General features: G+C 42.6%; 1 protein-coding gene across 2 annotated transcripts in view; it reads left to right on the top strand.

The window, feature by feature from the left end:
* Fbxo15 (F-box protein 15) overlaps positions 1-3,707 on the top strand; it is a 44,923-nt gene extending 41,216 nt beyond the window's left edge. The window contains exons 9-10 of one of the 2 annotated variants that reach the window (XM_021214788.1): positions 2,326-2,450; positions 3,349-3,622. In XM_021214788.1, the coding sequence (XP_021070447.1) occupies positions 2,326-2,450; positions 3,349-3,606 (383 nt within the window). In that variant the 3' untranslated portion in view covers positions 3,607-3,622. Of the gene's footprint in view, positions 1-2,325; positions 2,451-3,348 lie in introns of both variants that reach the window. The other variant, XM_029546983.1, reaches the window with a different exon arrangement.
* The last annotated feature ends 21,641 nt before the right edge of the window (positions 3,708-25,348 follow it).

Raw genomic sequence — 25,348 nt, forward strand, 5'->3', positions numbered from 1 at the left:
TCCATGCCAGCTTAGGTATTTCTTCTCTTTTTTGGGGGTTTGGAAAATCAAACTTTTTTATTTGCTAGGAAGGGAAAAAAGTCTAGAAAAACTATGCGTGTGCCTTGGGGTGTTTACTTAACAGGGAGTGAGGAACATTACTGAAGAGCGGTTCTGACCAGGCTTGTTTGATCATTAGGGTCTAACTGTTACTGATTGCCCCTTCTAGTATGTGTGGCCTGGTCAACACTGGTTTTGAACACCGAAATGAACCCTGATTATAGCTGAAAATGTGTCATTAATGTGTTGGTTTTGACAAGACAGATCTTCTAACAGAAAGACTTTGTATGTAATGAAGTGCCAGAGTGTAGTAGAGGTTTAGGAATGAAAGGCAAAGGTAGATTGCAAAGTGCTGACTGATACAAGTGGATGGTAAAGTTCTAAAAGACTAAATTGTTGGCATATCAGTTACAGCTGGCAAATGTGGCAAATACAGGGTGTGGCTGACACAGCTACTCACAGTGACTTCTGTTCTGATTTCTGAGATCTGCCAGACTCGTGTGTCTGGTCCTTTTTATTGCCCCCCCCACACACACATTGGTTTCACATTTAGTGCATTGTATAAATCAATGGGCTCACAGTTTCTGCTTTTTGCTTCTGGTCTTTTCCTGTACTCTGGTTCTTCTGCTCAGTGTTATGTTCTGGCTTGAGCCGTACAGTTGTAGATATTAATAGTTCATTCTTGGGTATTGACTAGTAGTGTTTAAATATAAAATATGTGAACTGCCAGCTTTGTTTGTTTCCTTGATGGAAAGAATCCTGGGTTTATTCTCTTGTGGGACCTTCTAAAACCTTCAGAATTTTTGGGGAGTCTTGTTGGCCTGGTCTCATCAACCATCCATCTCATCTGAGGGAGAGGAGAGGAGGAGCAGCTTTGTTACACGGAGAAGAAGGTGGGCTTCCCATTCAGAAGCTGCTGCTATGGCCAGGGAGGCTGGAGCTGACGTGCCCTCCCTGAAGCAGTGTGCCTATAGGAGACACCCAGGGAAGCCTTGGTTTCATTTGAAAGTAGTTAGTAATGCTGCTGGGTTAGTGATGGGTTGCAATGGTCATGGCGTTTCTTCACAGCCCTAGAAATCCTAACTAAGAAAAAAAGTAGTGAGGATGGTTCTGTTTTTATTGGCAGCTCATATATTCATTATCCACACAATGATTTTATGTTCACTCTAAAAGGTTATTAAAGGACATAATTTTGTCCTATTGGCATGAATCTAAAAGCAGATTGATCTTTCTGGTCTTTATTCTTGGATACATTGGGAATACACTTGAATAGAAACCGTTCAAATGTGATTGTTATTAGGATAGGGAAATATAGTATTAGAGATGGGAGTGTGGGCAGCCATGTATGGGGTGGATGGCTGAGGGGGTTCTGAGGTTAGAGGGGACTGTGTCAGGAATACAACTAGTCTGCCAAGTATAGTGATACATGTGTGTGTTTGTGTGTGTATAAAACTCAAATCCAGGTGGGTGGAGGGTATAGGGGGATTTGGGGATAGCATTTGAAATGTAAATGAAGAGAATATAAAAATATAAAAGAAAATAAATAAAAAAACCCAACTCAAATCCAAATAGGGGTCCCATGTTACTAAACTGCCAGCTTCACCATGAAATGGCTAAAGTGCAACACAAGAGCATTTGCTTTTCCCTTCTGCTTTTGCAGAAATGAGGTTCACCTCCCTGCATGCATTTCTCTGACTCTGAAGTCATTGTATACAAACGATGATACTGCAGCATCTTCATGGTGTGTGAAGTAACCTGGCAAGGTGTGTGTTTATAGGAACTGGGAGGTTTTGCAGGCTCTGTTTGTTACCAGAAGCTTTGTAGAGCTGTACACACACTGCCTTGTGTGGCGGCCAAGTGCCTAGTGCCCAGCTTTGGGCTAGTACATTTTGGACTCAGACTTTTTGGAAAACATTTACAGGGCCTTTTCCTCATTTATGAGCATGGGCCTCTGTGCTTTATAAGTCTTGGTTTTCAGCTTGGCACGGTTAAGAGGTTGTGGTCCCTACATAAGAGGTGGGAATATGGGGAAGCCTTCAGGTCATTGGGGTGTACCCTTTCTAGCAGTGACAGGGCATATACTTCCTTAGCCATATTCTGATTCATTTGCCAATTTCTCTAGAACCCACACCCATTTTCCAGTCACAGGTTCACGACTCAGGCTTCATGATAGAATATACTGTGTCATCAGTGAGTAGAACTTTGCAGTATGTGACATCCCTCTGGGAGTAGCCTGCCTTTTTCCTGTCCTGTATTAAAATATAATAAACTAACCTTTTGTTTCAGCGGGCATTGAGAATGGATATGTGAAGTTCATGGTGATAAACTTAAAAAATAACAGAGAACACCTACCTCTTGTTGGAAAAGTTGGCCTTGAATGGAGTAGTGATCTTTTAAATGGCTGTATTGAGGTAAAAACAGTTTTATTTTTTTTCAAGTAACTGTATGATTAAAAAGAAAATTTGCCTGTTGATACATAGATATAACCCCCCTTAAAAGGATTGTGGTGTTTGTGAAGTGAGATTTTCACCAAGTGTTTAATATTTTGCCTTAGTTATGGTTCTACTGTGGTGAAGAGACACCATGACCAAGGCAACTCTTTTAATTGTGGGCTTATTTATAATTCTAGATGGTTAGTCCATCACCATCATTGGTAGAAAAGCAGACTGCCTGTATCAGTGAGCAGTATCTGAGAGTGTGCATTCAGGGAACAGGCAGAGGGGACCGAGGGGGAGACAAAGACAGAGACCAGAGACAGAGAGGGAGGTACTAGGTTTGATAGGCTTTTGAAACCACAAAGCCCACCTCCTCCAAGGCCACGCCTCCTAATAGTTCCCAACCAGTTCTACTAACTGGGGACCAAGCATCTAAGCATCCGATCCTATGGGGCCATTCTCATTCATACCACTCAGGAGATGGGTAAGGAGGTGGGGGGGGGCAGGTGGTCAGTGAGCCTAGTACCTATAGCAGTGCATAGCAAAGAAAACCATGAGCAAGGGTGGGAGAGCTGGACTCAAGGGAACTGGTTGACAAGAGTGGAAGGCATTGAGAAACTGCTTTCCAGGGCTGGGTAACACACGATGGAAAGAGGAACAAAGGACTCTCTCCTTTGTGGAAGGTCAGTTGCCTCTATCTTCTGCTTCACACTGACAGTCATATGCAGAGGTGAGGAGACTGACTGAGTAACTGTGGGATAAAATGTAGTCACAAGGTGTGCAGGAGAGGGTCTTGCAGTCTGCTTGACAGTCACAGTTCCTGTGGAACTGAGCCTTTACCCTAAAATTTGTGAATCTTCTTTGTGAATTACAGAGTTGCCTTGTAGTGGATATGACCCTGCTGAATGAGCAGGAGAAGCCCATCTGGGGTGTGAGTTCTCCAGTGTGCCTGAGGTCTTCTAGCTGCCTCTTTGATTTCCTGCAGCGAGCTTTCTCTTTCGAGTACATGGACACTGAAGGAGGAGTGCGTGCAGACCTGGGGTGGATTGAAGATACTGATGAATACTTCATTCTCAGCCTGGACTTTTACCTCAGTGAAGCAACAATAAACCATTGGTTTAAGAAGCAATAAATACTGAGTTAGCAGTAGGGAATCTTGTTATTAGTAAGCTGTTTGTTTTTTACAACTTTGTTTTTATTGAAAGAAAGTTAAAATAAAGCATATTTGTGGTAGTCTGTCTTATTTTCTAATACAAATTATGGTTTGACCACAGTGTTTAGAAGATGAAATTTTTAATAGAGCATGCCTTAGTGAAGATCCATTTAAGACAAGACAAAAACAAATACTTGGGCTGGAGAGATGGCTCAGTGGGTAAGAGCACCGACTGCTCTTCCGAAGGTCCTGAGTTCCCAGCAACCACATGGTGGTTCACAACCATCCATAATTTGATCTGACATCCTCTTCTGGTGTGTCTGAAGACAGCTACAGTGTACTTAGATTAAATAAATAAATACAAATACTTGGTGCACTTTGAATGTGTACACTGTGAGTGGAAGGAGCAAGCATGACTTCAGAATGGGGCTTGGGTTAGGCGATGCTAAAGAACAGTCATGGAAGGTTGAGGCAGGGCCTCAGATTTGCCCTGACTGGAATCTGGTGATGGTGCTGACTCAGTTGTGATCATATACACACCGCGTCTAAAGCACTGGGGCAGAAAAGAACTGCAGAAATAAGGCCCACTCTCTCTGGGTTATGTTGTTCCAGCAGCACAACTGTATCAAAGAACATAACTTATGGTTTAACTTTTCTGGGAAGATTGTTTTCTTTTAAATTACCTTTACTAGTTCTTGGAGAGTTTCATCTAGTACGCTTTGATCTTGTTCACTCTGGGGCTCTTCCTAGATCCACAGCATCCTCCCCCATTTACTAATGTCCCTTTCTTAAAAGATGTCCCCAAATCCCCAAGATCCATCTGTGCTGCCCAAATATTAGGGTGTTGGTTGACTTACTAGGGTCTACACTCTAAGGGAAAACTCTCTCTCTCTCCCAGCTAACAACCACCAATAGCTCCGTGGCTAGGAGTGGCATGTCTTTCGCAGATCCCCTCTCCATGCTGAGCTTGGTCTGCTCTGCTCTTGCACGGGTCTTGCGAATGCTATTGCAGCCCTGTGAGTTTATGTGTGCAGCGGATCTGCTGTGTCCAGAGGGCACTGTTTCCTGTAGTTATCTGCTGCCTCTGGCTCCCACACTCTGCTCTCTTCTATAAGATCCAGAGCCTTGGAAGGATGGGGCTACGGTATGAATGTAGCCTTCATGGCTGAGCATTCTTTGTTCTCTTATTCTCTGTACCTTGACCTTAAACACCTGTCAGCTTCCCGGATGACAGGTGAGAGCTGCATTGACCAATGGATATAGCCATAAGCTATAAGGAGTCGGTTTATTATGTTGTTTTATGAGAAGGTGTTTTAAAAACATGGTTAGCTATAGTTTGAGACACTGTTCCACTGCTCTGAATACACATCATGACCACAACAACTCTTTTTTTTTTTTTTTAAATTTTCATCCAATAACCTACGTATCAAGTTGAACTTTTTTTTTTTTTTTAAGATTTATTTATTATACATAAGTACACTGTAGCTGTCTTCAGACACTCCAGAAGAGGGCGTCAGATCTTGTTACGGATGGTTATGAGCAACCATGTGTTGCTGGGATTTGAACTCCGGACCTTTGGAAGAGCAGTCGGGTGCTCTTACCCACTGAGCCATCTCACCAGCCCCACAACAACTCTTATAAGAATAAACCTCGGTTTACGGTTTCAGTGGTTTTAGTTCAGCCTCATCCCGGTGGAGGCCGTGGAGCCATGCAGGCAGGTGCTGGAGCAGTAGCTGAGAACACTAACTCCTGATTGGCAGAGACAGAGGCAGACCAGACCTCTCTTAAAGCCCACCCCAGTGACACACTTCCTCCAACAAGGCTAATCCTCCTCAAATAGTGCCGCTCCCTGGTGAGTGACTAAGCATTCAGGTGATCACCTTATGGGGGACATTCTTATTCAAACCACCATAGCTGACTTTGTCAGGTAAACTTGTGTCTTTATTCCTTGACTGTGGTAATGCGTTGAGTGTCTAATATCCCAATGGCCTATGCTTCTGGGATAACCCTGTGGCTATGACTTACTATTCTTTATTCTCCCACTGTCTGTTTTACAGTCTGGATTTCATTTTACATAGGATTTATTTCATTACATCCATGAAACATTTATCTCTGTGTTTGTTTTTGTTTAATTTTTTTGAGTTTGATATCAGAGATATTCTGACTGCATAAATGAATTTGGAAAATATTTTCCCTTTATTGTGTTCTGGATATGTGTCTGCAATATAGACTTACATATTCTGTTCTCAATGCTGGGTAGAAACCACTATTGCGGTGACCTCTGCTTAGGATTTTCTAAGAAAAATTAAAGCCACACATTTCTTTTCCTTAAGGTATGTCCTGTTGTATTTTTTGTTTTGTTTTTTAATTTTTTTCTCCTTCTGAAGAGAACTTGTATTGTGCTGTGGTCAAGTGGCATGTTTTGTAAACACTAACAAGACTAACTATACATACACACACACACATGAACATGGAGGCTAATTCCTTATCACTAAAACTTGTGCAGCAGTAAACATGAGGGTGTAGTTGTCCCTTCAATATCCCAGTAATCAATTCCTTTGAATACGTCCGTGTATGTGCATACACACACAAAACAAATGTGCAGAGGCATGTGAGTATTATATGTATTGAAATTAAAATTTCATATACATGAAACAGCATTTCCTAATCATACTCCTTTGTCAAGAAGATAGCCCTTTGTTTGCAAAGCAAGAGGACTGATTATGGTGGGACATCTTGGATACAGAGAGTGCCACAACGCATACTCATTTGCTTTGTTGAGTCAATTCAAGAAAACTAACAGGTGTACATTCTTAATTATTCAGTTGCCAAAGGAAACAAGTTTGAGTTCCATACCAGAAAAGCAAATCCATCCCTAGTGGGGAATAAAAGGTGTTTCAAGTATGCTCAGATGCAAAATATTGTCTTTCTTGGAAGTCAAGTTGAAGATCTGATGACCTTTTGCTGAGAGGTTTATGTAAGCAGCCTGATAGTTGTCTCACTTTCAACAAGCTCCGCCTATAAACCTAATAATTTCAAGCACTCCAGAAGCAAATTGGAAAAGGCTGTGTGAAGGATTTTTCTTGATGTTTGCAAAGGAATCATGCCTCAAACAAGCTATTCTGGAGACAATAGTGCATTTTGGTATTGGGATACGTTTTGGTCTTTAGCCTGGTGTTCCTCTTTTGGCCTCTGTGACTTTAAGGAATTCCATTTGGATTTCTTCAGTGGTAGGAGACTTACACTGCTGTTGGACAGCTGAGAGCTGCAGAAATCTCAGGCAGAAAAGCATACTCATTGGGTACCACCCAGCAGGACTCACCAGTAGGGGAGGATTAAGCCAGAGAAGGGAAGGACAAGCCATAGGGGGCCTAGGGAATGAGATGCCTAGAAGAGTGTGAGGTGTGCTAGAGTCCTGAAAAGTGCACCTTGTGTCTACCATGACTGAAGCACAGAGTTAGGCCGAGGATGGTCAGGGGCAAAACAGGTTGAAGGCATAGGAATTGGTGAGCACCCACATTTGTCAGGTCCAGACTTCAGGTGGGCAGCACAGTACCCCTTTCACTCTGGAAGACATGCAGATAAGAATGCATGGCCAGGGAAACGTGCAGATGTTGACGAGTTACCTGTGGGTAACTCATCATAGCGATTGTATGATGACGTCAGGTTCTTGGCCCGAGCCTCCTGGCTTTGTTCACCTCTTCTTTGCCCTCTGGCTTTTAGGTGATTATGAAAAACAACTTAGACTTTTTCCAAAGTCCAAATGTTTTTACTGGTTGACATGTATGCTTGCCACAGTGAAATGACAAACTCTCAATCTGTGGGTATAATTACAGAAAGTACTCTCAGAAGTGAGGTTAAAAACAGGTAATTTCTCACAAGGTTGACTGGGGAGAAAGTGGATAATTCGCCATGAAATAATAGTAGCTTTTGTTTTAATAATTGAGAGTTTATTGAGTGCCAGGCCTTCTACAAAAGCATTACAGCTTTAAAGATTCTTCCTAAACCTTATGGGTAGATGGTATTATAATGACATTTCAACATGAGCAGAGCTGAGAATTTAAATACCTGGGGGAGAGAACCCCTAGTGGCTAGAACAGGCATCTGCCTCATCTGGAAACCTAGGCTTGACCCATAAACAATACTTTGGGTGTCTGCTCTGGGTACTGCGGCCAAATATCTCCCACGAACATTTACCACAGAAGGAACTAGAAGAACATAGGTATTTAGCAGAGTATTAAGAGTGTTGCCAATCTAATTGAGCAATAAACTCATTCAAATAATTGTGTTGTATAAAACTAGTGTCCACTAACACAACTGACAATATCCAAGTCAGGTGACAGCTTGGGGGGACTTCCTAAACACCACATCTCCCTTTGGACAAGAGGGGCTAGACAGAGCAGACCCACAGAACAGGCACATGGTTGTGGCAAAGGTGAGTCACTTTTAAATAGATGATTAGTTGTAGCAACCTCTCGAAGGAAGACTGCTTCATGCCATGCCCAAAGACATGTTCTAGGTAGACTATGGACCCAGAGGTGTAAAACAAAGTAAAAAGGCAGTAAGATGACAAGGTGGACAGCCTCTAACGCTGCAGTCAAAGGACAAATTGCCCAAATAAAAGATAAAATAAAAGCAGCTGGGGAGATGGTTCAGTCAGTGGGCCAAGTGCCTGCTGCCTGACCATGACCTGAGTTCAGACTCCTAGAGTCCGTGTAAAAGTTGTTTGTCACGGCACATGCCCGTGTCTCCCGAGCTGGAGGAGGCAGCAGGGACAGGAAGAACCTTTGGGTTGGTGGCCAGGAAATACAATCAAAACCACAGCAAAGTACCCTCTGTAACAATATAAATGCATGCAGTAAATTAATACAGTGGCTGTTTTTCTTATTCCTAGCTAGTTCCCCAATAACAACACAGAGAGACCAAGATTTATTTTCAACTTAAAGTACAATAAGTAGGCCTTATAATTCTACTTGAATCCTCTAATCTCATCTGGCTACCTCCCAGCCTAAATCACTGAGATTCTTGCATTTTTGTTTTGTTTTGTTTTTCAAGATAGGGTTACTCTGTATAGCTCTGGCTGTCCTGGAACTCACCAGGCTGGCCTCGAATTCAGAAATCCACCTGTCTCTGCCTCCTGAGTGCTGGGATTAAAGGCCTGCGCCCCACGCCCAGCGATTCTTGCATTTTTAAATTGGTCTTGCTCTCTGGGCTTCAGGTTTGCTCTGGACCCCTTCCTTATGCCCACTTCTCTTTTCCTCTTTCTCTCCCTCCTCCCCTGGTTGGCAGAAGTCCCACTGTATCCCTTCTATTGCCTTGTTGTTGACTTTTCCAGCTTTTATCGACAAGGCAGAGAATACGTGGTGAGCATTGTTTACACAAACCTGAGACAGGAGATTCTTGACATAAGCATCACAGTGCCATGCCATTGAAACCAGATAGGGGGAGAGAGAAATCAGCATTTGAATAATACAAGGGTCAACTTCTGGGGTGCATGGTATCAGAACAAGACAGGTGTTGGTGGGATGTGGAGAAATTAGAATGCTATTGGTACGAATGTGGTATTTTGCAGATGCTAGGAAAAACAGCATTGAATTTCCTAAAATTATTGAAAAAATAGAACTAACATTATGCAATCTCATTTCTAACTATGTAGTCAAAGGAGTTGAAACCACAGTATTGAAGGGGCAGCTACATGCTCATGTTTATTGCAGCACAAGTTTTAGTCTTGATAAGGAATTAGCCTCCATGATCATGGATAAAGAAACCCTCTCCCCCCCACACATGTACTGAAATATTTTTGGACCTTGAAAAATACATGGATGAAATTAGAAGACATTATGTTGAAGTGGAAACTTTAGGGTTCTTTGGAAAGTCAGTTGTATTGGGTGTGTTGCTGGGACAAACACATGTGAAGGAGTGTTTCCTGAAGCAGACACAGGAGAAAGGATGTTCTGCTAAAGCAAGCATGTGAAAGGACATGTGATGAAGGATTCTTTGCTAATGACACACATATATTGGTTTGCCTTACATTGTGTAGTTGGTCTACATTGGTTGGGACTCCGTAGAGAGAAATGCATCAGAAAACTTCTGGTGGCATGCCGTGGTTTCTTGGACTCTGACTGATTGGCAGAGTGATGTCAGCTGAGACAGACATACATACTGAGGCTAGACCCGTGGAGGACACGTGATGTTTGGAGGGTATAAATAGGACTCGACAGAGAGTGGTACAGTGCTTGTTGGTCTTAACTGGTACTTGCTTCTCTGAGAGAGGCACAGTCTAGAACTTCTCCTGCTGTTTCTGGTGGTCCTTGCTGCTGACTAGTGCCAAGGCAGAGACCTGTCTCTGTCTACTAGGTAGTGCCACTATTGCTGATTTGTGTTCGCTATTCCAACTCGACCAAATTGGATTGATGCTGTACCTGGGAAGTGTTTGCGAGTAGATCGAACTGCAGCTGCTGCTGATATTCAGAGAATGTGGGTAGGAGTTGCTCCAAAGAACCATTTCTGAACGGGTTCACTTCCCCCGCGTCCTTTCTTTTCTACCATCTCTGGTGGTTGGTAGGCTACAAGGGTGGTTAAAGCATTTAAGAATCATCATTAAAAATAAGTGTTGGAAAAATAAAGTTACATTATGCCAAGTGAAATAAACTGTAGATGGACAAGTTCTGTGCTGTATTATTTTACGTGTGAAATATAAAAGATGAAAACCATAGACACACTAGAATAATGGTTGCCTGGAGCTGCAGGGAGGAAGAAATGGGAGCTTTTCTTGTTTTTCAAGAGCACAGAGTTAGAGTTACGCAAGATGAATAGGTTCTAGAAGTGTATTAGTATAACAACCTCTCTGTAGTGATACAGAGCCAAGCACTCACAGACTTGCAGAGATTCCATGTTAAGTTCAAAAGAAAGAAGCACTTCAATATTCCCATGTGCCAGCATTTCTGATGGGGTATTCAGATACATTCTCTCTCCCTCTCCTGGTGTGTGCAAATGTGCAGGTCTGTGTGCCTATGCCTATGCAGAGGCCAGAGGATGACGTTGAACATCCTCTATTGTCATCTAACTTTATTTTTTTTCTGACAAGATCTTCACTGAAGCTTGCTGGTTGTCCAGAGAGATCCCAAGAACTCTCTATTTCTGTCTGGGTACAGAGAGGCAGGCATCACCATGTTGGCTTTTTGTGTGGTACATAGCAAGCACTCTTCTCCACTGAGTCATCTCCCTAACTCTCTTTTACTTTAAAAATCACTTTTCTCAGGAACACCCTCCTCTGACAACTCTTGCTGGGATGCTCACACTGGGCCAACTAAGAAATAAGATCTGCCTCTTTGTAACATTCAAAGCTACCAGTCACCAGTCAAAACTCCTGCTTGCAGACACATAAAATATCTGATTCCACTTGGTGCTACCTCATCTTTTAAAGGGGAACCTGGGGAAGGTTCCAAGACATCAAGAAGCAGGTGATTCTACGCATTCCCACTCGGGACATCACAATGAAGGAAAACCTTAGGAGATTGTGTGAAACACTGCAGAGGATTTTGCCTCTCCAACCCCCACAGTGATGCTTGCTGTGTTCGTCATTAGTAACATTGACTATTGACATTGACAAGAATTGGTTCCAGTGAAATATATGTGTGTATTTACATAAATAAATAGTGTATTTACATAATAATATAGTACATAGAATATATGATGTTTATATATAATTACATATCATAATGTATTTTATACATTATTATACATTTTATAGGATTATTTATAATATATATTGTATTACAAGCTATTTACTTATGTGGTCTAGGAGCCAGGTCAAAGAATTATGTTGGTTTAATGGTATTTAATGTTGCCATAATTCTGAGAAAGATGTTTTAACTGGTAAATTGTCTAAACATCCTCAGGATTAAAATGGTGGGGTTAAGAATTACTGAACTTTTGTATTTACCTGAAATGCTAAGTATTTAAGTGTAGTGTGCTTTAAGCTAAGAAAAATTACATATTTTCAATATGGGCTAGACAGAATAAAGACCAAATAAATGCAATTAGATTTGTTGATGTCATATAATTATGAATGTTTTTTTACTTGTAATTCTATTAATATTACTGAAATGTGATAAAATATTTAAAAGCAGACATTTATTCATGGATATATTAACTCTATTACTAAATTCTGATATGGCTGGACTGTGGGTCCTACAGTAAGAGCGTTAGAATTATTCACATACAACCCACATCCCAGGAGTCCTTAATTCCCCTGGTTCTTTCTTGTGCTTTTCCTGAACAAGCAGATCTTTCTGCATTTAGGCAAGAATTGTGGTTGTCATGGAATGAGATTTTCAGTGATAATATGCATATACATTTACAAACTGCACCTTCTGGTTTTCCTGGAACAAGACGCCGCCTTTCTGTAATGAGATTCTGTTGGCCACCCGTCTGCCACTGAGTTACTAATTTTCCCTAATACTGGTTCTCCTTAAGTGGTGGATGGCCATTCAGGAGAACTTTGTGCCTGAAGAGGCTCCAAAGTGGCTGCACTGACATTTCTGTTTACTGCTTATTCCATCAGCTTCAGTAATGGCCCATGCAAGGCTGACCTCTGCATGCTCTTCCCAAGGAGCTCATGGGAACACACAGACAACTGATTCAAGGAGGTTCTCAGACCCCTGTAGTAGGAAGAAGTCTCAGGATACTGAAGTATGTCTCAGGCAGGGGCAAGATAAACAACCTTCCACACTGGCATTAGAAGTACAAGACCTTGGAGCAGGTGACCTACACAGTCTCTGGGTTTATGTGAGCATTTCTGGTTATTCTTTAAGAATTCTACCAATTAATAGGCATGTCAGGATTCTCTAGAGGAACATAACTTATAGAATGCATATATATACAAACATATGTATCTATATATGATACACACTGGATATCTATCATCTATCTATCTATCTATCTATCTATCTATCTATCTATCTATCTATCTATCTATTTATCTATCTATCTGGGGAGGAGATTAATTAGAATGGTTTACAGGCTGTGGTCCAGCTAGTCAAACAATGGCTGTCTACCAGTAAAATGTCCAAGACTCTAGTAGTTGTTCAGTCCACAAGGCTAGATGTCTCAGCTGGTCTTCAGTATAAGCCAGAATCCTGAAGTAGGCTCTAATGCCAGTGAAAGAATGGACATGAGGGCAAGAGCAAGCAGGCAAAACATTTCCTTCTTCTATATTCTTTATATAGAGTATTAGCAGAAGGTGTGAACCAGATTAAAGGTGGATTTTCCCACCTCTAAAGATCTGGATTAAAAATGGTTCTTTCCACTTTAAATGCTTTAACTAACAACAAAAATCCCTCACAGGTTTACCTGGCCACTTGTGTTTTAGCTAATTCCAGATATAGTCAGGCTGATAACCAAGAATCATGCTATCATAAAGTGTAACTGTGCTTTTTAACTACTGTGATTTATGTTTTAAAATACATGTGTGTGTGTGTGTGTGTGTGTGTGTGTGTGTGTGTTTGAGAGAGAGAGAGAGAGAGAGAGAGAGAGAGAGAGAGAGCATTTGGCAAGATGAAAGGGCTTCTCTACGGAAAGCTCTGCAATCCCCCAAACACATACAAACAGAGCTTTAAAGTCCCATGACACCTGTTTCTTCTCACCAGGAGCCTCGGGCACTGGGCATAGCCAAAGTTCTGTCAGTGTGGTATTGTCCCTTTTTTGTGTGGAGATACTGACTGGCAGACAGGACCTGGGCAGAGAAGGCAGGAGGTGGCTGTGCTCTTGACTTGTTCCAAGTAGAATAATTTAGTCATTTACCTGAGGACATGAGAGCATTGGCAGCACATGGAGGAGCGGTGAAGCCCAAAGGGAATGAGACAGGCAGCTAAACATTCATTGTCATCTAAAAGCTTCCCTAAAGCACAGCATGAGAGTTCTGTCTGCTCATGAGACTCAGAAAGTATTCATGGGTTAAATACATGATATTTCCCACCAAATCAGCTTTGGATGCCAGACTACAAGGCAATGATAAATACTCCACTGAGGCAGGGAGACCCCTGGCCTCGGATCTACTAAGTGGGGCTTATGCAACTCTATTGAGAAATTAGCTATCAGAAAGAGCTATATTGCTAATTCTGCCTAAGAGGTTCACACGCATTCCCCCATCCAGTCACAAGGCTCTGGATAAGGCATCATTACATGATTTATATCATGTTTCAAGTCCTCCCTGTGTTCAAGACATGCCCAGCCTAGCCAGAAATGTTCATATCTGAGATCTCAACATGGACAGTATCAATGCGCTGGCAGAGCTGAGCAGCCCACTGTTCCTTTAGACAGACAGAAGTGTCATGGCTACTTGGCAGGAACTACATTTCCTCATACACGGGAACATGGTACCTGCTTGGCTGGCGTGTATGGAAGTGACCATCCATGTGTTCTGTGCCAAGAGTAGTGTCTGTCCTGTCCATTGGTGCTGAACAATGATTAATGTTCTCTGAATGGGTGATCATTTTGAAGACAGTGGGAATTCTTACATCATATGTAGCTCTTCAGGGAGGTGGGTGGGTGATGACATCAGTGTGCCTGCTGGTACCAGTACCACTGCACAGAACAGGGCCACTGCTGCAAAACATCTTCATAGAGGTGGTGGGGCGTGGCTTTAGCACCTTGGGATGACAAACATATTATGAATGCAGAAAGATGCATTGTACTCTCATGTGCCCTTCCCCTTTCTTTCCTTCAGCAGGGTTATTATCCTGGGGAATCAGTCTTAAGAGTGCTGAGTCATTCTGAGTCATAAAGATTACCAGGAACTCTCCCCGAGGTAGATCACTGTGTTCTTACTGCCCCATGGGTGCTGTCTGTGTACAGTATGAGAAATCACTCAGTAAGGAGAGTAGAAATCTCTTTTGGAGCTGGTGGATGTCCTCAAGATGGTTGCTAGAGGGCAGGACAGAAGTACGACAGAAGACAAGACCGGCTGATAGTGATAGAGGCGCTAACACTAAGATTTCTTCCTGTGTCCTTAAACCCAATCCTACAAACATTTACTGAGTAGTCAGTAGGTGGCATTGGGACCTGCCTCTGGATAGCCTCTACCCTAGCACACTCCACAAGAGCCTTGATCCAAATCAAGCACCAGGTTCCCTGTTTCCCCCACCTCTATGGGAAACTTAGGGAAGTTTCTGAAAAGCTTAGACCCCAACTTAAAGTTCCTGGATAACTCAACTTTTAAGGAGGAAATAGATACCTCTCAGGAATAAAAACTTTTTTTTCCACTGGGTGCATTGCATGTGGGAGGATATTACTTCTATCTGACTATATATACGTATATATGTGTATATGATGTATATGTATATGTACAATGTGCATATAGATCAGCAAGCAGCTGCAGATGGTGTTGAAGGCTGTGGTGTCACTTTCCTCCTCCTCAGCAGCTAGAGTGTGGTGAAGGAAGACTTCAGATGTGCACATGAGGAATACAGATATAGCTGAAAATGCTCAATTTCATAAAGTTAGGATCATCGTGGCTACACAGAGGGTAGTGTTTGCTACAGCTATCTGGGCTTGAAGGAGAAAGCATGGGTTGTATCTTGTATCAAACTTTGCAGTTTACAGCAGAATAACTTTTAAGATTATCATTTAGTAGACGATCTTGCTGACCCCTTTGGCATGCTAAATAAAGCCCAACAAGAGGACACGTTGAATTGACAAAGCTTCATACGTCATTAAAGTTTGCCCAGGGAGAGAAGTCATGCTAACAAACTGATGTCATTCTTCAACAAATGTCTACCCAACCGAGTTTGTTGAAGTGAATGCAATTACGAATCATTTCCTGACTTGACTCAAATTATTAAACAGTGAATATCCACTAGAAAAGCCTTTGTGTATGTGATTAAGCAAGCTATTCTTAGAGGCAAATGAAAACTAGAATTGTGCTTGCGTCTCTGCCCACAGAAGTTTTTACAGTCGTGTGTGTTCAGGGATGTTAACAGCTTCATTTTGGGCATGTAACTTTAGCAAAATTCCTTAGCCAGAGGTCAGGACATTTATATAATAGGAAGGAAATCCACTAACAAACACTGGTTCTCTTCTATCCATCTGTGAATGTCATAAATGACAAATAACCATGTCTATCACTTGTAGAATTACAATTGTGTTCACCTCTCAACAGTCACGTGAAATGGGAAAGGAGATGTGGAGAAAGTATGTGTCTTGTGAGAAGTGACAGCCATATCCTGCCTCGCGAGGATGATGGTTTTCATTTTTATGTGAGGTACAGTTTAAAATGCAAGATGATGATAAATTGAGACCATGTCACTATTTGCAATAAAACCAGAGTGCAGCTAAGTGGCATGACAAATATAAAGTCACGTATTGATAAATCACTTCTGCTTAAAAGCCAGTGAAATAATTTTCCTTATACATATTTCTACAATCAACTACAGAATAATAGGGTGTGGTGAAAACAGCTTAATCTGCATGTTTCCACTGGGAAGAGTTACCTTTCTAAGTATGTTGTCAAATTCCATTGCAGACACTTGACGCTTGTAGGATCCAATGGTGACTGAAACAGTGCGACATTTGGTCTTCAGAATACTAAGCAAGTGAGCACAGATTGTAGTTCCCGTTTCACACAAGATGACAAAATGCACATTTTAGGGAGACTGATATGTAAGCGAGCATACCAACATGGAAGCAAGATACTGAAGAATATCTTGTTTAAACGTAGAGAGGTGTTTTTAAGGCAGAAAAAGTGATCAGAACAAACAAGAAAAGAAAGCTACAAGCCATGGGGAAACCCATAGGTCGAATTGAGTATTTTCAAGCGAAAGTTCACCTAAACAAATGTTGGGAGGTATCTAAAAAGCATGCAGTTGATAAACGATTGGTACTGAGAATATATTTTCAAAGCACAAAACTCCTTCAGAGCTTATAAGCAAAGACCAGAAACTTGAGAAGATGAGAAAATAAATGATCAGATAAGTCACAGGGAAAGAGCATGGATGGACATAAACCAGGAGATAGCCACCACTTTCCTGTCTTCAGGGAAGTTCAGATGAAGTGGAGACACATCCGTTTAGCATTCTCAAATTGCCAAAAATATGAAATCCTGATGATTCCAGGCTGGCTGTGATGTGGAGCTTATCAATTGTTGCAACCGCTCAGTACGAATCAGGACAACCACTTTAGAAAATATTTTCACATTTTTGAACAAAGTTGAACAGGCATGAAATCTAGAGTTTGGCAGTTCCATCAGGAAGTGCTCTTGTTTGCTTTCTGCTGCGGTGATGGCGAATGCTGACCAAGTGCAGCTTGTGTTCCTCATCACAGTCCAGGGATGGATGCAAAGGTAGGAACTGAAGCAGAAGCCACAGAAAGCTGCTCCTTGCTGCCTTGCTCCTCAAGGCTTGCTTAGATCTCCTTCTTATGCAGCCCAGCACTTCAGTGGGCTCGGCTCTCGCACATCAGCCATTAACCTCTGGCCTACACGCCCCTCTGATGGCGGTATTTTCTCAATTAAGGTTCCCTCTTCTAAGATGACACTAACTTGTATTAAGTTAACAAATATAAGCATCACAGTAAATATGAACCAGTAGAAGTTTTATGTACATGCACACAAAGACAGATAGTAACATTTATATATTTTTATTTGATTTCTGGTATAGAAGTTAGACATGGTGTACTCATACGTCACAAGTATCTGGGGGGGAGGGGCATGGAACAGGAGTAGCTAGAGAGTAGGTGTGGTTCTACGTGAATAAGAGCAGGAAGAAACTTAAATTTCTGTGGCAAACAGACAGGATGATATGTGTGCATATATGAGAGTTTGGAGAGAGAACAGTGGGAGATGGTTGTAGATGTAAAAGCAGAGGTTGTAGGGCAGAGGGAAGGAGCTGAGGACAAACATAAGACAGTTCTCCAAAAGCACAGACTGCAGCTTCAGTAGCAAAAAGACAGGCATTTATAAAAGCATAACACCCATAGAGTTTACAGAGTGGGGAATGCAAGTGTCCCATCACACTGCATGGATAGATCAGTGGTAGAAAGTGGAGGCCGAGAGGAAGAAAGGAAGAAGGAAGGAAGGGAGGAAGGAAGGAAGGGAGGAAGGAAGGAAGGAAGAAAGGAAGGAAGGAAGGAAGGAAGGAAGGAAGGAAGGAAGGAAGGAAGGAAGGAAGAAAGAAAGACTGGTTTTTAGGTCTGGGGACATTGCCTCTCTGGCAAAGTTCTCTCTCATTGCCAGCATTGGCTGTGGCGCAGAGATGGGCCACATCTTTACTGCCAAGCCTGTGGATTTGTGGTCAAAGTCTTCACATCATTCTGTGCCTGGGAAGTCACAGAAGGGCCTCATGTCTGATCTTGGGAGTGTAGGCTTGGAGGACTGGTTAGTGTAGAGAACTCCGAAGCTGTGTCTGCAGAGGATGGTTGGCTGATTATTGCTTCTGTGAAGTGGAGAGGCTGGAACGTGACAGGTCCAGAGGTTGATTACCTTTGCCAGGCTGGCTTTAGTCTCCTTACCCAGGAGAATCAGCACTAACAGCCTGTGACTAATAGGTAAAACCACTTTGAAGTATATTACCTTGGTGGACCACTAACTTACCAGCCCCAAAGCTGAGGATGCCGTCAAATAGCGTCTGAGGCTGAAAGGAAAAGCTTCCTCGTTTTCTGTAACAGTCTTCCTGATACACTCACCAAAGTGTTTTAAATTTGCCTTCATTTATTACTTTCTTTGTTCTGCAAGAACTATAAAATTTCATAAAACAGCTTTCAAAAGTCTTAGAACATTGTATTTAGGGAGATCTAAATTTAAGCAAGTTCCTGGGCCATACCTACTCCTACATCCTCCATCATGAACTGCGTCTTTATTCCTTCGAGATAAGACCTGTTTCTTTCCATGACATCAGCGACAGGTGGAAGACTGAGTCAGATACTCTGAGAACGCCTCATGAGGGGAAATTAAAGAAAGGCATTAGGGAAGGGCAGTTCAGTTCTTTCAGGGACGCATCTCAGGGAAGCTCGCCTTTAGAGCTCCAGAAAGGGGAAGGACCAAGCTATTAGATGTGGGAGCTAAGGTTCAGAAACCCAGAGCGAGGAATGGGTGGACACCTCACAAAAGATGAGGTACGTATGGTGGTAGATACACAAGAAGAGGCTCCACATCCTCAACCGTCAGGAAGATGACAAAACAACTCATTCCTATCAGAATGCATATCATCAGGTAAAAGCATTCCGGTGCCGGTGAGGATGCTGGGAAAAGAGAACCCATACACACTGCTGGCGGGAACATAAGCAGCCCTGTCGAGGTGAGAAGCAACCCAGAAGTTCCTCAGAGGCGAAAAGTAGAATTGCCCTATGCTCCAGGTCTGCCCACCCTGGAAATATCTCTAAGGATCGGAGGCAGCGTAGCGCAGAGACATCTCGCCGCCCATGTCTACTGCAGCACTATCCGGAACCCCACTAGTAATTCCCACGTTGTGAATCGGCCGAGGCATTGTGGGAAACATAAAAGAAATGCACTTTTCTACCAAAGGGTTAAGTAACACAGAACCTCACTTTAAGAGTGTAAAGAAGCTGCTTGGCAGAAATTCAAATTGCTTCAGGGTCAGCACCTCTTGGAATCAAAGTAAGTGCTTAAGGTTGTATTTGTCTTGTGTGTATCACCCACAGCTCTTTAGCGAGTGGGCTTTTCTTTCTGTCTCTTTATAACTGGCTATTTCCGGGAATTTCCTACATGAGGACTGTATTTGCATCCCCCTTCCCACAACTCCTCCCCTGTCCACCCCACTCCTGCACCATAACAACACCAGTTCACATTCCATCGTTGATGGAAAAATTTCATAAGGTGTCACCTGTAAATAAAAAGACACAGGAAAATAATGACTGCTGCCAGAGAGAGACGGGACATTGCAGTGTAGAGGTTTATCCATTTTGTATTCTTGCCCAGGCCGTTTCAGTATTAATTAGAATTTGATCTCCTTGAGTGAAAATCCATTTGAAAACTTGTAAATGATTTAAAAATATTTTACTTGAACTATATTAAAAATCGCAAGAGAGAGAGAGAGAGAGAGAGAGAGAGAGAGAGAGAGAGAGAGAGAGAGANAGAGAGAGAGAGAGAGAGAGAGAGAGAGAGAGAGAGAGAGAGAGAGAGAGAATTTGTGCACAAGTGTAGTACCCACATAATCCAGAAGAGGGTGTCAGATCCTCTGTAGCTGGAGTTACAGGCAGTAGTTGTAGGTTGGCTGCTGTGGTTGCTGGAATTTGAACTCGGGTCCTCTGTAAGAGCACTACAGATTCTTAACTGCTATGCTCATTAACAGCCCTGCTAATGACTTTTATTTATGAATACACCACAGCCTGGTTTACTGCACTTGGCACGCTCCTTAGCATTCTGCCGTTTTATGTAGGCCAGGGAGGTAATTGGTGTTTAATATCTGAAAAGCAAACAGATGTCTTAGATAGTGAAGGATGGCACTGCTGCTCTCGGTTTGCAGCCTCGCTCTCCTGTGTCTGCATTTTATTCTTTGACTCATCCTTCTGGTTCTAATCATTGCGAATCAGAAAGCTTAAAGAACCCGCAAGGAATAAATAAAATGCTGTCTCCCACGGCTAAGTGCCTTGGAGACAATAAAAACATTTTGTAAATGAAAGGTTTGGCCTTCTAGCCAGAGTCGCTTATTGCATTTGTACTGATAATAGAAGAGGGATTGCCGCCATTTGTCTTAGGTTTTCCAGGTCCTGCAAGAGAGCAAGTGTGAGGAGAGGCAGTCCTCTGCCATCAGGCTGGGCATGGGTGTGAGCAGAGCATGGCCAGGTAGAATTCTGACGGAGTCTAGACTAATTGAAGAGCTTTACACCAGTGGAAGCTGTCCTTGCCCTTGACCTCTGTCTGTTGGATAGATTGAACAGTCATTTTTGAGACAGGAGTGTCTTAGACTGTGCAGGGGTGGCAGGGTGAAACAGAGCAGACCTTTTGAGGTCTGTTCAAGTTTTACATCATGCCGGGCCATCTGCTAGAATGGGACCTGGAACTTTCTTTTGATTTCTCTACCCCCCAACTCTCTTCACTTGCAGAGTGAGGACAATCCCTGCCTGACTGGCGCACGGCCAGCTGAGAGGTCTTGTACCTCCACATGTGTGACACCCGGCATCCGTGCGTTTCTGGCTTCTGGGTGCAACTTTATCAATCAGAATGGAAGTGAGGCCAGGCCAGGGATGTGGAAGGGATGAAAGAGGATGCATGGCCTGCTGGGTGCTGGCGCTGGGGGCACTGGCGCTGGTGCTGGCTGGGAGCTCTGCATTCCTGTGGGGGAGCACAGTGTGAGTGCACACCTTCATTGTCACTTCATTTCCTGGTTTATCAGAATGGCAGGAACGGTGCTATGTTTTCCTTTGGGGCCTTGCATTTTTCTACACTCCATTCTGATTATGTGCCTTGGGGCACAGAAAGAAAGATGGGGTACAGGGTTCACAAGGGGCACAGTAAGGATCTGGAAGAATTCTCTAACTGCCTGGGACACTCTGTGGCACAGTTAGCGTTCTGGAAATAAGGCGGTAAGTTTTCCAGAGACATTTCTTAAGATATACTAACTTCGCAGCTGCTGTCTATGTGTCTGTGTAGAGTCTTCCGAAGCCTGTCAGAGTTTAATGCAAGGCTTCTGTGTCTTTAAGAGACTTCCGGTTTCTTTTCAGGAGAGAAGATAAGAAATTGAAAATAGAAAGTTGGGGAGATAGTTCCGTGGGTGTGTGGAGAGTGAGAGGAAAAAAACACGTTGAATCAGGCAAGGTTGTTCCCTCCTATAAACGCTTTCTCCCTGCATCTTAAAGAGAATTTACTATTTTAACAATAAATAGTTTATTTAATGAGGTTTTAGTGTAGCGATGCAAAGGAAAATCAATAAAGGAAAATTCTTACAGATATCTGATCATCTAACAAGTCGGACACCCTGTCTCCTTTGGAAGCAGCCACTGTTCATCTTTCAGATTCGGTGTCTTGTCTGTGTGCCTCTGACCTTCACCGTGGGGTCCGCTGGTGCCAGTGATAAGAGCATTGGTTTTTGGCACAGGACCAGCCTAGTATCTGTCCTGTGTGCTGACACCCGATGGCCGCATCACCGGTATGTGAGGTTTGATTCTCTGATTCTCAGTTCTGTCATTTGTGAAATGTCAGCGGCAGACTCACAGTGGACCCCTCACAAGATCACCGTCTCAAATACGGCGCCACAAGCACCCAGCAGATTCGGCTCTTGTGCTGTGTTTACAACGGACATGCTGGTGTGCTGTTCTTTATAGTAGGGCTGCAGTGTGAAAGGCAGAGTGGGCCTGGGAACTTGGGTGCAGAGGCCAGGAAAGGATAGAGGCTCAGAAAGGAGGTGTCCTAAGAACAGAGGGGCTTCTCTGTTTCCTTATTTGTTTGTCATTGCACCCAGCTGAATCATGCCCTTGGGAGACTGGGGATAACATAAAAGAGAAGCTGCCTCTTTAATCCTAAGCATTCCTGCTATGACACCGATAAACAAACAAACAAACCCCCAAACCCTCGCTCTCAATCTCCATTCCTGCTGTTTTTAAGTAGGGGGTCACGAAGAAATGTGTTTACTCTGTTTTCTTGGTTCATTTGGCCGTTCTGACGAATCCTTTCAGAGCAGTGGACGATGGCACTGCCTTAAGTCCTGGCCAGCAGGTTGGGGCCAGCAGGAGGGAACACATAAAATAAGACAGAGCCTAAGTCCCGAACCTGTGGGGGTGTGGCCTCCGTATGGCGTGAATAGACCTCGGACTGGGGAGACACAGGATGCCCACTAGAGAAAGGCAGACAGCAGGAACTCAGCTCTGTCAAAACAGAGTTCAAGACGTTTTAGGGCTGGAAGGCTATTCACTAAATCGATCCAGCATGCAACCCGGAACTGTGGACGTTCGTTCGTTCGTTCGTTCGTTCGTTCGTTCGTTCGTTCGACAGCAGCGGCCCACGGGTACTGCTGTCCTTCATACTTTCTCCTCAGTAGGTGGCACGTCCTTGCCCTTTTGATAGCTGTAAGGTGACACAGTATTTATTTTGGTAAGGCCCGGCAGATAACCTGTACACTCAGGCGCATACTCGGAGCGCTTTCCCCTGCACACCTTCTGCTGTGTCTTCTGTGCTGGGTGTTTTCTTTTCAGGAGCTCTTCATGTGTTCTGGATACTGTGTATCTCACATCTGTCAACTTTCCCCAATGGTTTGTGTTTTTTAAACTCAAGACCATCCCCTCCCCCCAACACTGTAAGTAGAACTAAAAAAAATAAATGTAATAGTAGCAGTTAGTGGGCTATCAGTTAGTACTAAGGTAGTGCCCACAATTAGATGTTTTAATAGGTGGCCTGCAGTGATGTTAGCTGTTAGTTCGACTGCTAGTGCTAAAGGTTGAATGAATAGGCTGATTATCTCGACAATAATTAATATAGGGATTAGCGACACAGTCAAAGGACACCTTTGCAGTCAATTCTCTCTCCCTCCCTTGACGTAGGGTCTGGGGATTGCATCCAGTTGCCCTTGCACGGAGCTCTCTCCCCAGCCCCACAGAGGGTGTGGATAATTGACTTCCATTCACTTCAAGCATTACCTTTTATGTGCTGGGTTATCAATTTTGATGTGGTGTAAAATATAAAACCAAGTATGAGTACTCTGAGTTTTCCAACAATGGTTCATTTTCAAAAGTCTATTACATATTTCACAAGTAAAATAATGAGTGGGTGTGGCCTCTCCTTGATCTCCTCGGACTGTCCGTGTTCTGCACCGGTGTGGCCTTTGTTCACAGCTCCATAGGCTGTTTTCGTTTCTGGAACGTGAGACAGCTCTGTTTGATCTTCATTTTTAAACGTTAAATCTTGAGCTACATGGGTGGCTTCTTTTTCTCTGTATATTTTAATTTAAGTTTGAGAAGTCCTTAACACAACTTCTGGAATGTTGATTGGAACAATTTTGAATTAATGAGTTATTTGGGTCCAAATTAACATGCTACAAAACCCATAAAATAAAACAAGATTACAGTGGCAAGAAAACAAAATATGAAGTAGTAATCAGAGCCACTAAGTACCTGCCTTGGTAGGTTCCTGAAGCTCCAAGCACATAGGCTGACGTCTTCTGCTTCATCATGACCGACTCAGGCATTTTCTAATTCCCTAGGGATTCATCATGTCTTCTCAGCTAGTAAATGGATTAGCATAACATTGACACTGTTCTTTTTTCTCTTATTGAAATATATTTTTTCTCATATAATATATCCCTATTATGGTTTGCCCTCCCTCTACTCCCATTTCTTCCCCACCCCCCCTCCCATCTGGATCCATTCCCTCTCTGCCTCTCATTGTAGAACAAACAGGCTTCTAAGGAATAAAAAAAAAAAAAAAAAAAAAAAGAACAGAAACTAACACATTAGAATAGGACAAAACAAATTAAAGAGAAAGAGACAGGACAAGAAAAGGAACAGGAAGCAGATATAGATCCAGAGATCCGCTCATTCCCACACTCAGTAATGCCATAAAAACATTATACTGGAAGCCATAATATATATGCAAAAGATATATAAAAAGAAGGAAAATAAATAGGCAAATAAAAACAAATATAAAAATAATAAATAAGATAAAGTTTAAAAATGGGGAGAAAAGATAAAAAGCCCTGAGAACACATTATAGCACAAGGAACCTCCAAAGATATATAGGATAAAAACAAGGAAAATAAATAAGTAAATCAAAACAAATATAAAAATAATAAATAAGCTAAAGTAAAAAAAAATAAAAAGTGAGAAAAGTAAAAAAGCCCTGACAAGACATTATAGGCCAAGGAACCTCCAAACAGGCGGTTGAGTTTGTTTTTGACTAACCATGTGCAGCCTACCCTTTAAGAGTAGCTTGTTTCCCCAGTGAAACTGACTTGGAGAAAAAAATTTTATTTTCAAGTGGTTATCAACTGGAGATAGATCTGGGTTGGGGATGGATGGGGGCGTGTGTCCTCTTTTCCTTTCAGCTCTGGAATCCCAGCTGGTACAGACTCGTGCAGGCCCAGGGCATGCTGCCTTAGCTTCTGAGTTCACACGTGTGTGGATTCTGTTGATTTAGAGCACTGTGTCCTCGGGGTCCTCTGTCCTCTCTGGCTCTTACAGTCTTTCCTGCCCCTCTTCTGTAGGGTTCTCCGAGCCCTGATAGGAGGTATTTGATGAACACATCCTGTTTAGGGCTGAGCGTTCCAAGGTCTCTCAATCTCTGCATATTGTCTGTCTGTCTGTCTCTGCTCTCATCTGCTGCTGGTGCAAACTTCTGTGATGATGGCCAAACAAGGCACTCATCTATGGGTATAGTAGAATATTATTAGGAGTTATTTTATCACTACATTTTTCTTTCTTTCTTTCTTTCTTTCTTTCTTTCTTTCTTTCTTTCTTTCTTTCTTTTCTTTTCTTTTCTTTTCTTTTCTTTTCTTTCTTTCTTAAGATTAGCATGATTTGGTTTTACCCCAGGATCTTGGGCTATCTAGTCTCAGGTTCTTGGTCACACAAGCTGTGTCAGGTATGGGTTCCATCTTATAGAGTGGGCCTTAAGGCAAAACACTGATTTTTTCACCATGGCTATACAAATTTGCACAATCCCCAGCAATGGATGAGTGTGCTTATGATTCCACATCCTCAACAGCATGAGCTGTCACTTATTTTGTTTCTCTTAGCTATTCAAATGGGTGAAATCTCAAAGTAGTTTTGATTTGCATTT

This window comes from Mus pahari, chromosome 15 (genome assembly GCF_900095145.1).
Source record: "Mus pahari chromosome 15, PAHARI_EIJ_v1.1, whole genome shotgun sequence".
NCBI classification, from domain to species: Eukaryota; Metazoa; Chordata; class Mammalia; order Rodentia; family Muridae; genus Mus; species Mus pahari.